Genomic DNA, 12433 nt, shown 5'->3' on the forward strand with positions numbered 1-12433 from the left:
ACTGGGCCAATTATCACCAATGCTGTCACATGTGAGAGTGGTAGTTATTTATTTACTCAGTAGCAGGTATGAAAAGGAAAACAGATTATACTGTATGCTGCTGTGGAGGGAAGAACTTGAGAACACAAGAGAGTCTTTTAAAGGATTAGGTTTAGGGTAAAGTTCAGGCTATGGTTTACATTTAGGAGTTAGATTAATGGCTGCATTCAGGTTATGGCCTAGGTTTAGGGGCCAGGTTGAGCTTTAGATTTAGATTAAAGGATTTGATTTAGGTTAAAGATTAGACATGGGAGTTTAACTGAGGATAGGGTTAAATTTAAAGTACAGTTGAGTTAGTTGTAGGCGTTATTGTAAGGTTTAGGGTCAGTAAATGTTAATAATTTTGGTGTGAATAAATAAATAATATTTTGGGGATAACTATATACCACATGCAATAAAACCTATGCATCCCAAGACTTATGAGCCAAACTTTCTACCCTAAAATTCATGTGCCAAAAGCATACTCATACAAGAAGCTGAAAATGAACTACCTAAAATGGACCCACATAAGCTTGACTTTATCACAGTATGTACTTCTTATACAAACAGCATTAAATTAGGGGTAGGGTTCTAGGATTATTGAGATGCAAGTTTGACATGATTTGAGGCTGATCATGATGTAACTTTGGTTGCTTTTTGGATGTGATTTGCATATTCTACAGGCCTGTAAATCACACCAAAGTAGTACAGGAACCTTTTCCAAAATCGCCTAGCATAGAGTCGCATTGATGTGCATGGGCACCATGTGATTTCCATTGTTATGCGATTCTGTACAGCTCAAGTTGCATCTGAAATCAGACTAGTGTGACCTTACTTGTTTAGTTTGTATTAGGTGTTTAGGTATAATACATTTGTTGGCACTAAAACTGACAAACCTCCAAAAAAATAAAACTATGATATCAATGGTTCTCTTTCATCCAAGAAAAAGAGTGTGCATTTTTGGGAAATTAGCATAATACACATTAAACTATATCTAAGGATACAAACCAAAGAGATTTGTGATCACATAAAATCACACAGAACTACATGGTGACTTTTTACAAGATCATATTTCATGTTATAGTTTGATCTAGTACTTTGGCACTAACTACAATAAAATCCTAGAAAAAGCAACAGGGATGAATGTCACATTTATTTAAATGCAATGCCTTTCATGGTTATTTCTGGAAAATGTTTACATGAAAAACACAATGGTAAACAATAGCAGTGAACAGGTTCAGGCTACAATCTTTCATGTATGGAGACCTTAGCATCCTTGCAATAAATATAATTTCTATTTGCATTTATTAGTCTGCACAATCTTTCAGCCTCAAGTAAACTTAAAAAATATTATAACAATGATATAATATATATATTTTATTGTCATAAAAAATGTTTGCAATACATAGCAGATTTTAAAAAAGCACAATACAAAAAAAAAATACAAAAACTGTCACACACAAGAATAAATAAATGTTCAATCACAATCATATGGTGTAGATTACAAACAGTAGTCTCCACATATCCAGCACCCTGAGTTGCAAATATTTTAAGATTCTTGACTTCTGAAGGCATTTCATCATTTTATTTAGCCCTTTAATAAAAAAAAAACACAAAAAAAAAAACACAACAGTTACTAAGTGAACCAATGTTTGAAAATCTGTCACAAGCATGTTTCAAGCATAAAGAATGTGAATGAGGGTTACATAAGCAGGTTGAGTTGCTACCCATGTCCTGATGGAGTACACATGTCCCAAACAGGTTTCGATGGCCATTCTGTTCCTTTGTAAGCCATACACTTGTGGCTAGGCTAAATTTGCAAAGATATAAGATACCATCTGTACGTTTTTTAATACAACTAGAGTACAAGTAGAGTAAGTTAGTAGCTTGCATTATTGCACATTTAAAGTGTATCTATAGCTAAAACATTTAACAAGGCTGCAACAATAAGATTTACCCTTACTCACTTTTACAACTTTTTTTACCAAACAGGAAGAGAGGAAAAACTCAGGTCTTTTTTGTGTCAAAATGAGCCGATAAATATATAAATATATATACAGTCATGGCCGAAATTGTTGGCACCCTTGATATTTTTCCTGAAAATCAAGTATTTCACACAAAAAAGGTATTGCATTAACACATGTTTTGCTATACACATGTTTATTCCCTTTGTATGTATTGGAACAAATATAAAACAGAGGCAGAAAAGCAAATATGACATAATGTCACACAAAACCCCAAAAATGGGCTGGACAAAAGTATTGGCACCCTTAACTTAATATTTGGTTGCACACCCTTTGGAAAACATAACTGAAATCAGTCGCTTCCTATAACCATCAATAAGCTTCTGACACCTCTCACCCGGAATTTTGGACCACTCTTCCTTTGCAAACAGCTCCAGGTCTCTCTTATTGGAAGGACACCTTTTCCCAACAGCAATTTTAAGATCTCTCCACAGGTGTTCAATGGGATTTAGATCTGGGCTCATTGCTGGCCACTTCAGAACTCTCCAGCGCTTCTTTGCCATCCATTTCTGAGTGCTTTTTGACGTATGTTTGGGGTCATTGTCCTGCTGGAAGACCCAGGATCTTGGACGCAAACCCAGCTTTCTGACACTGGGCCCTACAGTGCGACCCAAAATCCTTTGGTAATCCTCAGATTTCATGATGCCTTGCACACAGTCAAGGCACCCAGTGCCAGAGGCAGCAAAACAACCCCAAAACATCATTGAACCTCCACCATATTTTACCGTAGGTACTGTGTTTTGTTCTTTGTAGGCCTCATTCCGTTTTCGGTAAACAGTAGAATGATGTGCTTTACCGAAAAGCTCTATCTTGGTCTCATCTGTCCACAAGACGTTTTCCCAGAAGGCTTTTGGCTTACTCAAGTACATTTTGGCAAACTGTAGTCTTGCTTTTTTATGTCTCTGTGTCAGCAGTGGGGTCCTCCTGGGTCTCCTGCCATAGCGTTTCATTTCATTTAAATGTCGACGGATAGTTCGCGCTGACACTGATGCTCCCTGAGCCTGCAGGACAGCTTGAATGTCTTTGGAACATGTTTGGGGCTGCTTATCCACCATCCGGACTATTCTGCGTTGCAATCTTTCATCAATTTTCCTCATCCGTCCACGACCAGGGAGATTAGCTACAGTGCCATGGGTTGCAAACTTCTTGATAATGTTGCGCACTGTGGACAAAGGCAAATCTAGTTCTCTGGAGATGGACTTGTAACCTTGAGATTGTTGATATTTTGCCACAATTTTGGTTCTCAGGTCCTCAGACAGTTCTCGTCTCCTCTTTCTGTTGTCCATGCTTAGTGTGGCACAGACAGACACACAATGCAAAGGTTAAGTGAACGTCTCTCCTTTTTATCTGCTTTCAGGTGTGATTTCTATATTGCCCACACCTGTTACTTGCCCCAGGTGAGTTTACAGGAGCATCACATGCTTGTAACATTCTTATTTATCCGCAGTTGTGAAAGGGTGCCAATACTTTTGTCCAGCCCATTTTTGGAGGTTTGTGTGACATTATGTCGAATTTGCTTTCTTTCCTCCCTTTTTTTGTTTTGTCCCAATACACACAAAGGGAATAAACATGTGTATAGCAAAACATGTGTTAATGCAATACGTTTCGTGAGAAATACATGATTTCCTGGAGAAATATCAAGGGTGCCAACAATTTCGGCCATGACTGTATATATATATATATATATATATTTGCACACCTGAGCCCTGTACAATGTGCACTACTAAGCCCTGTACTCCATGCATCATCCCCTCCTGAGCCCTGCATTCTGTTTCGTATTTTTGAGTCCTGCATTATATAGGCTTTGTTGTACATTTCAGACTCTTAACCATTGCACTCTATACACTGTAATATATATATTATTCTCTACCACTGCACTCTTCATGCTATATTTTACAATGTATACTTCTGATCATGGTGTTTATAGTATCAGCAGTTGCTGGTTGCTAAGTAGTCACTGACTATTTTAACCACCTGCTGACCGCAGATAGCCGAATGACGGCTGCACTGCGGCTGGCCAGTTCTGGGTGGGCGTCATATGATGGCCTCCCAGAACGCGCTCTCCTGTGCGCCCCAGGGGGCGCGCACCCGGTGATCTCCGTGATCGCTGTGTCCTACAGACACAGCTGATCACGTGATGTGGTAAAAGGCCAATCACAGTGGTCTTTTACCACGTGATCAGCCGTGTCCAATGACACGCTGATCACCAGGAAATGCAATTGCCGGTTCTCGGCTGCACTTTCCTCGCGCTGTCAGATCATGAGGAAAGTACTGGCGAGAACCGGCAGTTGTTAGAGCAGGTATTGGCACCGATCATTAGGGCACTGATGATCAGTGCCCTGATGATCGGTGCCCAGCAGTGCCACCCACAAGTTCTGCTCACCTGTGCCCAGCAGTGCGCCCACTAGCTCCGCCCACCTGTGCCCAACAGTGCACCCACCTGTGCCACCCTGCAGTGTCACACACCTATGCCAAGAAGTGCCACCTACCTGTGCCCAGCAGTGCCACCCACCTGTGCCCACCCACCTGTGCCCAGCAGTGCCACCCACCTGTGCCCACCAGTGCCACCCACCAGTGCAGCCCAGCAGTGCTGCCAGTCAGTGTCACCAGTCAGTGCCCAGCGGTTGTGCCAGTCAGTGCCCAGCAGTGCCGCCAGTCAGTGCCCAGCAGTGATGCCAGTCAGTGCCACCTATCAATGCCATCTATCAGTACCCATCATCAGTGTCACCTACCTGTGCCCACCCACCAGTGCTGCCCACCAGTGCTGCCAGTCAGTGCCACCAGTCAGTGCCCAGGGGTTGTGCCAGTCAGTGCCGCCAGTCAGTGCCCAGCAGTGATGCCAGTCAGTGCCGTCTATCAGTACCCATCATCATTGTCACCTATCAGTGCCGCCTATCAGTGCTGCATATTAGTGCCGCCTATCCGTGACACCTCATTAGTGCTGTCTATCAGTGCCGCCTATTCGTGCCACCTCATTAGTGCTGCCTATCAGTGCCGCCTATCCGTGCCACCTCATTAGTACTGCCTATCAGTGCCCTTTAGTGCTGCCTATCAGTGCTGCATATCAGTGCCCTTTAGTGCTGCCAATCAGTGCCCATCAGTGCCGCTTATTAGTGCCCATCAGTGCTGCCTCATCAACGCACATCAGTGAAGGAGAAAAATTACCTGTTTGAAAAATTTTATAATAGAAACAAAGAAACGTTTTTTTTTCAAATTTTTTGCACTTTTTTTTTATTTATAGCGCAAAAAGTAAAGTGCCCAGCGGCGATTAAATGCCACCAAAAGAAAGCTCTATTTGTGAGAAAAAAATGATAAAAATTTCATATGAGTACAATCTTGCATGACCGCGCAATTGTCAATCAAAGTGCGGCAGCACTGAAAGCTGAAAATTGGCCTGGTAAATAAGGGGGTATAAGTGCCCGGTAGGCAAGTGGTTAATGAAGTGCTTTGTTAATGAAGGCTGAAAAAGCACAGTAATTAAAGCATATTGTGCGGGTACAAGGACGGTGGTATATATGTGCCCTGTATACAAGTAGACTCACATTTTATTCAACCATGTCTCTTGTCACTAAGACCTGAACCTATTTTCTGGAAAAAAAAAATGTTAGTTTGGGTTATAGACACAGTTTAATAGGTGGACATTGCTAGAAAGTAGCCACTTCTATGATTTAAATCTGGTTGCTATTTCTATGTTTGGAAGCATCCCAATGCTCCCCCGCTCTCAGCACTCTGCCCAGCTTTAAACTCATCGCTCATTAGATTTGGATTTGATTTAGGTTAAAGATTAGACATGGGAGTTTAACTGAGGATAGGGTTAGGTTTAAAGTAGAGTTAGTTGTAGGCGTTATTGTAAGGTTTAGGGTCAGTAAATGTTAATATTTTTTGGTGTGAAAAAATAAATAATATTTTAGGAATAACTGTATAACACATGCAACAAAACTCATGCATCCCAAGACTTATGAGCCAAACTTTCTACCCTAAAATTCATGTGCCAAAAGCAAAAATATGTCTCTGAAATGCCATTCATTTTTGAACCTGTACTGGGAAGTCCATACGAATAATGGATTTCAGAGGGCATGTGAAGGCCAAGCTGTAAAGAATTTTGACAAGAAGCTGAATATAGTCAGAGATATCTAACTAGATCGGGGAGAGGGGAGCAGAAGACTGAAAGAGTGACTGGATGTGAGGGGTACCTTTTAAAAGTTTGTCTAATTTACTAGTATACAAGGGGGTTGACTAACTAAAACTAGGGAGTGCAATATCTGGTGCAGCTCTGCATAGAAACCAATCAGCTTCCAGTTTTGTTTTTTAAGTTAAAGCTTAATTGAACAGCTGAACAAGCTGAAGTTAGAAGCTGCTTGGCTACCAATGTACCAATATCCATTTTTTGGGATTTTTTTTTTTTACCAAAGACATGTTTGGCCTAAATTTATTCAGAAATTTGATTTTATTGGATATGTATTATGACAGAAAGTACAAAATATATATTTTTTTCAACATTTTTTTGGTCTTTTTTTCGTGATCAAATACCACCAAAAGAAAGCTCTATTTGTGTGAAAAAAAATGATAAAAATGTAATCTGCGTACAGTACTGCATGACTGAACAATTGTCAGTTAAAGTAGTGCAGTGCTGAATAGTAGGAAAAATGCCCTGTTCATGAAGGGGGTAAAACCTTCCAGAGTTCAAGTGGTTACAGATATAGAATGCCCCTCCTATTTCATCTTGGCACCATTTGGATAGAGGTCAATAACTCTTTGTATCAATCAATCAATCTGTTTATTGAAAATATAGTACAATTTATCTACGCTGATATCCACTGATTTTGAAATTAAGATTTACATAGCTGAATTAGTTATGTTTAAATCTGCAAAATGGCTGTATCTGAGCAGGTGGTGGGTATTCTTTAGCTTAGAGACCTCAGGTACAGGAAATATGTCATAATAAATAAACTTCAACAACATTTTTAGGGTGTATCTCGTATGCCTGTCTCCTCTTCCCAGAGATTGCTGCCTCTGATGACGAAACATGTTAGGTAGAGCCACGTTCTGAGTTAAGTTCCCCGCACTTAGTTCGCTTTGACCTGCAGTCTGTGTTACAGTCTTTACTTGTCTATGTGGAAACCTCCTTAGTGTTGGGCATGACACATGGCAATGTGAGTGTACTTATAATGGCTTTTATTAACCGCATGCCGCCCAGCCACTGTACATATACGGTGGCAGGTCGGCACTCACAGGCAAAACGACGTTTTAAAACGTGTGTTTTGTAAACAAATAGGGGGCGCGCGAGGCGCGCTGCTACCCTATTTGTCCTGTGGATCACCGCCGCAGATGTCAGTTGCCGGGTCACAGCCGCTCATTAGCGGCTATGTCCCGGCGATCGGCGGTAAACGGTGACAGAGAGCACAGCTGCAGTAGCTGTGCTGTCTGTCACCTCTCTGTCAGCTCGAGGATGAGCTGATCGAGAAAGAATAGTTTCACTTTCTCGATCAGCCTTGTCCCGCCCAGTACACACGCCCGCCCCCTAGTAAAACACTCCCCTCACTCCTATAACCCTTCCCTGCTAAATAAAGTTAACCCCTTCCTCCCCATTGCCATTAGTACAGTGTCAGTTTTTTTTTTTTGCACTGATCACTGTATTAGTGTTTTTGGGGATGTCAGTGACCCCAAGTCAGTACCCCCCAATGTCAGAATGTCCGCCGCAGTCCCACAGTCCCGCCATAAGTCGCTGGTCACTGCCATAAGTCCCTGATCGCCGCCATAATTCGCTGATCGCCGCCATTATTAGTATAAAAAAAACCCTAAAAATCCCAGTATCTTTCCCGCCATTTGTAAACGCTATAACTTTCACATAAACCAATTAATTTACACGTATTGGGGTTTTTTTTAGCAAAGACATGTCGCGGAATGCATTTTGGCAGAAATTTATGACTAAATTTGATTTTTGCATTTTTTTTTTACTGGACATGTTTTATAGCAAAAAGTCCAAAATATTGTTTTTTTTTCCTCAAAATTGTCAGCCTTTTTTTTTTATAACGCAAAAATAAAAACCGCACAGGCGATCAAATACCACCGAAAGAAAGCTCAATTTGTGGGAAAAAAAAGGATGTAAATTTCATTTATGTACCATATTGCATGACCGCGCAATTGTCCGTTAAACTAGCGCAGCACTGTATAGCAGAAAAATGGCGTAAATTGCAGTATCTATACCATAGTTTGTAGATGCTATAACTTTCACACAAAGCAATCAATATACACTTATTGGGATTTTTTTTACCAAAAACATGGAGCAGAATACATTTTGGCCTAAATTTATAACCAACTTTGAGTTTAGTATATATTTTTTATAGCTGCAAATAAAAAATACTGTTTTTCTTCAAAATTTTTGGCCTTTTTTTGTTTATAGCGTGAAAAATAAAAAGCGCACAGGTGATCAAATTACACCGAAAGAAAGCTCTATTTGTGTGAAAAAAAGGACGTAAATTTCGTTTGGGTGCAGCATTGCATGACCGCGCAATTATCAGTTGAATTAGTGCAGTGCCAAGTAGCAAAAAGAGGCCTGGTCATTAAGGGGGGTAAATCCTCTGGAGGTGAAGTGGTTAATAAATAATAGATTATTTTATGCTATGAAGCCCTCCCTTCTGTTTTTTGACATGTTGGCAAACACTCTGGAACTGTGAGAACCTTGTAAGCAAATTAATGAAGAGAGTGTATCCCTTAACCTATCGTTGGCTATTAAAGATTGCATAGTGCTCCAACAACAGGATTGGAAGTGCATTGCACTGTGTATAATAACTTTTAAAAGAACACATTTTTACATTGAATTTTAAGTTGTTTTGAAAGAGGTGAGCCACTTACTTGAGGAAGTAAAGGACACTGGGTGCTTTGGCATCACACTTTTAAGCAAAGAGAATTTTTGTACAAATTGATTTCATTTTATTTTGTAGTTTTTTTGCACATACTGCATTTATTGGTGGACATTACAAATTTGTTTTTGCTTATTTGGATTCAGGAATAATTATTATGGACAAATTGTTTGTGAACTGAGCTGCACAATATTTTGAAAGTGAATATTTTGTTGATACATTTTATATAGTATTAATTTAAAACTTTTTCTTGTTTTAGGTAGAATAACACTTGATATAAACAGAAAATGTGTCTGGCAACTCCAACATCCATATGCACGTCTTTAGGAGTAAGTAAAATGCTGCTAGAATTTTACTTACCCCTGTGCAAGAAATAAAGACGTTTATACGGATGTTGGAATTGCTGGTCACATTTTCTGTTTATATTGAATTTATTGCATTGAGGACACTCAGTGAGCCAGAGCACCTGTTTTTTGGATACGATGTTCGATTCACGGATCTGTTGCCTGCAGTGAGCGTTGCACCTGTTCCTATTTCTATTAAGTAGTTTAACACTTGATAATTTGAGTGTGGGCATATACATATTTGTTTCTTAATTAACAAGATGTTCTAAATATTTCTAAACATGCCAGGTCAAAAAATACAAATATATATTTCCCACATTTATACAAACAAATCAACAGATAGAAATTGAAAGGTTTTTTTAGTGAAAAAGCACACATAATTTTTAACTTACTTTACTAGAATATGTTTCCATCTGAACTTCTATTCAATAACTTCCTTGATGTTCTTTCAAGGATACGATCCGCTTCACTGTTAGAAATATCCTAAAAGTATGTAACATAACTTTTAATTACACATACTAGATTTGTGTGTGTGAAAACACACAGAACATCATATATAAGCACATTTCTTCACTTTTTACTAAGCATGTTTTCATAACTAAAGCCCATACAATAGTATGGAAGAACCCTTCACATTGTTGAAAGCATTCAGCACCCAGTCAGATAGTCATTTTCATGCTTTTCATGTTATTCATGCAGGCTAGAAAATTGGTGAGACATTTGTATTGGTTGCTAATGTAACCAATATCTTACAATCAATCAATTAAGGTTTAATTATGAAATCAAAAGTAGTTGAAACCTTAGATTAAGTAACCATTAAACATTCAAAGGTTATGTAAACAATATTTTAGTTTTGGTTAGAGTATGGAATTAATCAGACCCCTGTCAGTTTTTTTCTGTCTGTCCTGTAGCAGAGATTTTCCTTCACTTCCAGTCGCAGGGACACCGCAGGAAGTAAAAGGAGATCTCTCCAAAGGGAAGGGTTTGTTCAATAGAATATTTTCTATTACCCTCTAGGACAGCTCAAAAATATTGGATTGTCCATTATTTTTCTGTATAAGAGACAATGGTTAACAGGACAAATACTAAAGCTTTGCCAGATCAGTATTGCCTATAATTCGGACAAACCAGAGGCTGTAGAAAGCTTGATCAAAAAAAGATACTCACTACTCTTGGGCTTTTCCACATTTTACTTATTTAATTATTTATCGTGCCAAATGAAAAGTCTTCATTTGAAACCCTAAATATTCTTTGGTACAACCAATTGCCCTTAGGAGTCATAACTGGTAACCAAAGTCTATTAAACTAAGAAACTGTGTGGCCTAAAAACTGTTGTTCATGAAAAGTCTACATCCAACCTAACAAAGATTTTTGCCAAGGAGTAAAAATTGCAGGACCCAGAAATGAACAGCTAGTGCGGAGTTACTTAAAAGGCTCACAACTGTAATTGCAGCCAAAGGTGATTTTACTAAGTGACCCATTTTTCAGTGTTACAACCTCAAAGTAAAATAAAACCCACTTTTAATTTGAGGTTTTAACACTGCAAAATGTGTAAATGACTATGATTAATTCAGTGTTTTGTTCTACTTACTAAAGACAGCAGCTGCCTGGCACTGTGAGTAGATAACAGATTACGCACTCGGTTGTGTATAGACTCCCAGGTGTTATTGTCAGACCGGCATCTGAAATAGAAAAAAACATTAAAATATGATTTATCCGAAATCCGAAACAGGTAAAATCCAAAGAGTGAAGGCTGGCTACAGGTTAGTGTTCAGGAAGGGATGTGCAAGATATGGTAACAGATTAATATTTTCTACAGCAATGGATTATGAGAAACAATGATGGTTCTATAAATTGGTCCCCCTCTGGGACAGTTATGTTTGTCACTTGCAGTATTTCCTTTTACAGAATAATGGAATGTAATATGTGAGATGTTATTTATATGGGCCAATAACCTTCACAGCTTTATAGGCTCTGTGTGTAGTGAGCATGCAATGTTATATAGATCAAATACCATCAATACAAGGAGAATTTCAATAGGTTATTAAAGGTACAGTAACATTTATTGCCTCTGTTAAAATCCAATTCCAAACTTTTTTTCGATAATTTTGGTAAGAATGAGGAAGGGGCATAACCTCTGTTGGGTTTTTATTGTTTTCTATGTTGCCATTGAAAATAGTTCCCCTTACGTTCTGTGTGGTCATGACAAAATGAAGGCAAAACCTCCCTAATAGAGACACATACAGTTATATCATTCCCCACTCTGGAAAAAAACTAAGGAAAAAAAGTTGGGCTAAGTCTTCAAATCAACATAGTTTTTATTTCCTGCTGTAAAAGTGAAATTTGAAAACATGAAATTTGGAAAGCTCCAATAACTGTATTGACTATTGAGGCTGTTATGAAAACTGTGTTCATATTTGGTGTTAATCAAATACATGGTGATTTTATTAATGCCCAAATATACACACTGACCTTTTTAAAGCATGTGAACATTATTTGATGAGCAATGATACGCATAATCTATTACACCAGTAAAAGAGCATAGATATATTCAGGAAAAGTCTGAAATGAATCCAAGCATAATACAAGAGAAGAATGAATCAGGATTCCAAGATGATGAAGTAGATCTAAAACCAAAATTGTTCTTGTTATGGAAAGTATGGAAAGGATAAATCCCTTATCGCTTTTTTTTGTCATCTGTATCCCAGTGTGGAGTATATCCTTACCTTGCTTTCTTGTAGACCCAACAGAAAGAGACAGGATATCTCCCCAAAGAGAGGAAAACGCCCTCTTAAACATTTGTCACTGGAAAAATGTCCCCACTGAAAAATTGCATTTTATGTTCAATGCATCTTCCAGTGGCAACTTACATTTTTGGGTTCATCCCTCACTTTCAGTCCCAGTAATAATTGTCACTTGGACAAATGGACAGGGTGAGTCTCTTCAGGGGGATAAAGTCAGGAAAAAAAAGACCTGACAGGGCTCAACATTCAACCCCACTCAATTTTAAAAGTACAAAAAAATTTGACTTTAGATACCTATGGAGCAATAGCTGCATTGTTGCACTGCGCTCACAAGGAAGAAAATGGTCAATCCTAAAATGAACCACATCAGTGAGAGACACTGAACCAGTGAGAGAGAGATGGACCACATCAGTGAGAGACACTGAATCAGTGGGAGATGG

The 12433-nt window shown here is 38.9% G+C and overlaps 1 protein-coding gene across 1 annotated transcript in view; it reads right to left on the reverse strand.

The window, feature by feature from the left end:
• Positions 1 to 1150: 1150 nt before the first annotated feature.
• Positions 1151 to 12433, reverse strand: part of SPATA6L (spermatogenesis associated 6 like) — a 61944-nt gene continuing 50661 nt past the window's right edge. The window contains exons 12-14 of the mRNA XM_089656689.1: positions 10841 to 10931; positions 9642 to 9732; positions 1151 to 1612 (exon numbers count right to left, since the gene is read on the reverse strand). Coding sequence (XP_089512815.1) covers positions 9646 to 9732; positions 10841 to 10931 — 178 coding nt within the window. The 3' untranslated portion in view covers positions 1151 to 1612; positions 9642 to 9645. The remainder of the gene's footprint in view (positions 1613 to 9641; positions 9733 to 10840; positions 10932 to 12433) is intronic.

This window comes from Staurois parvus, unplaced genomic scaffold (genome assembly GCF_062004578.1).
Source record: "Staurois parvus isolate SC_StPar_1 unplaced genomic scaffold, SC_StPar_1.0 ptg000929l, whole genome shotgun sequence".
Lineage (NCBI taxonomy): Eukaryota > Metazoa > Chordata > Amphibia > Anura > Ranidae > Staurois > Staurois parvus.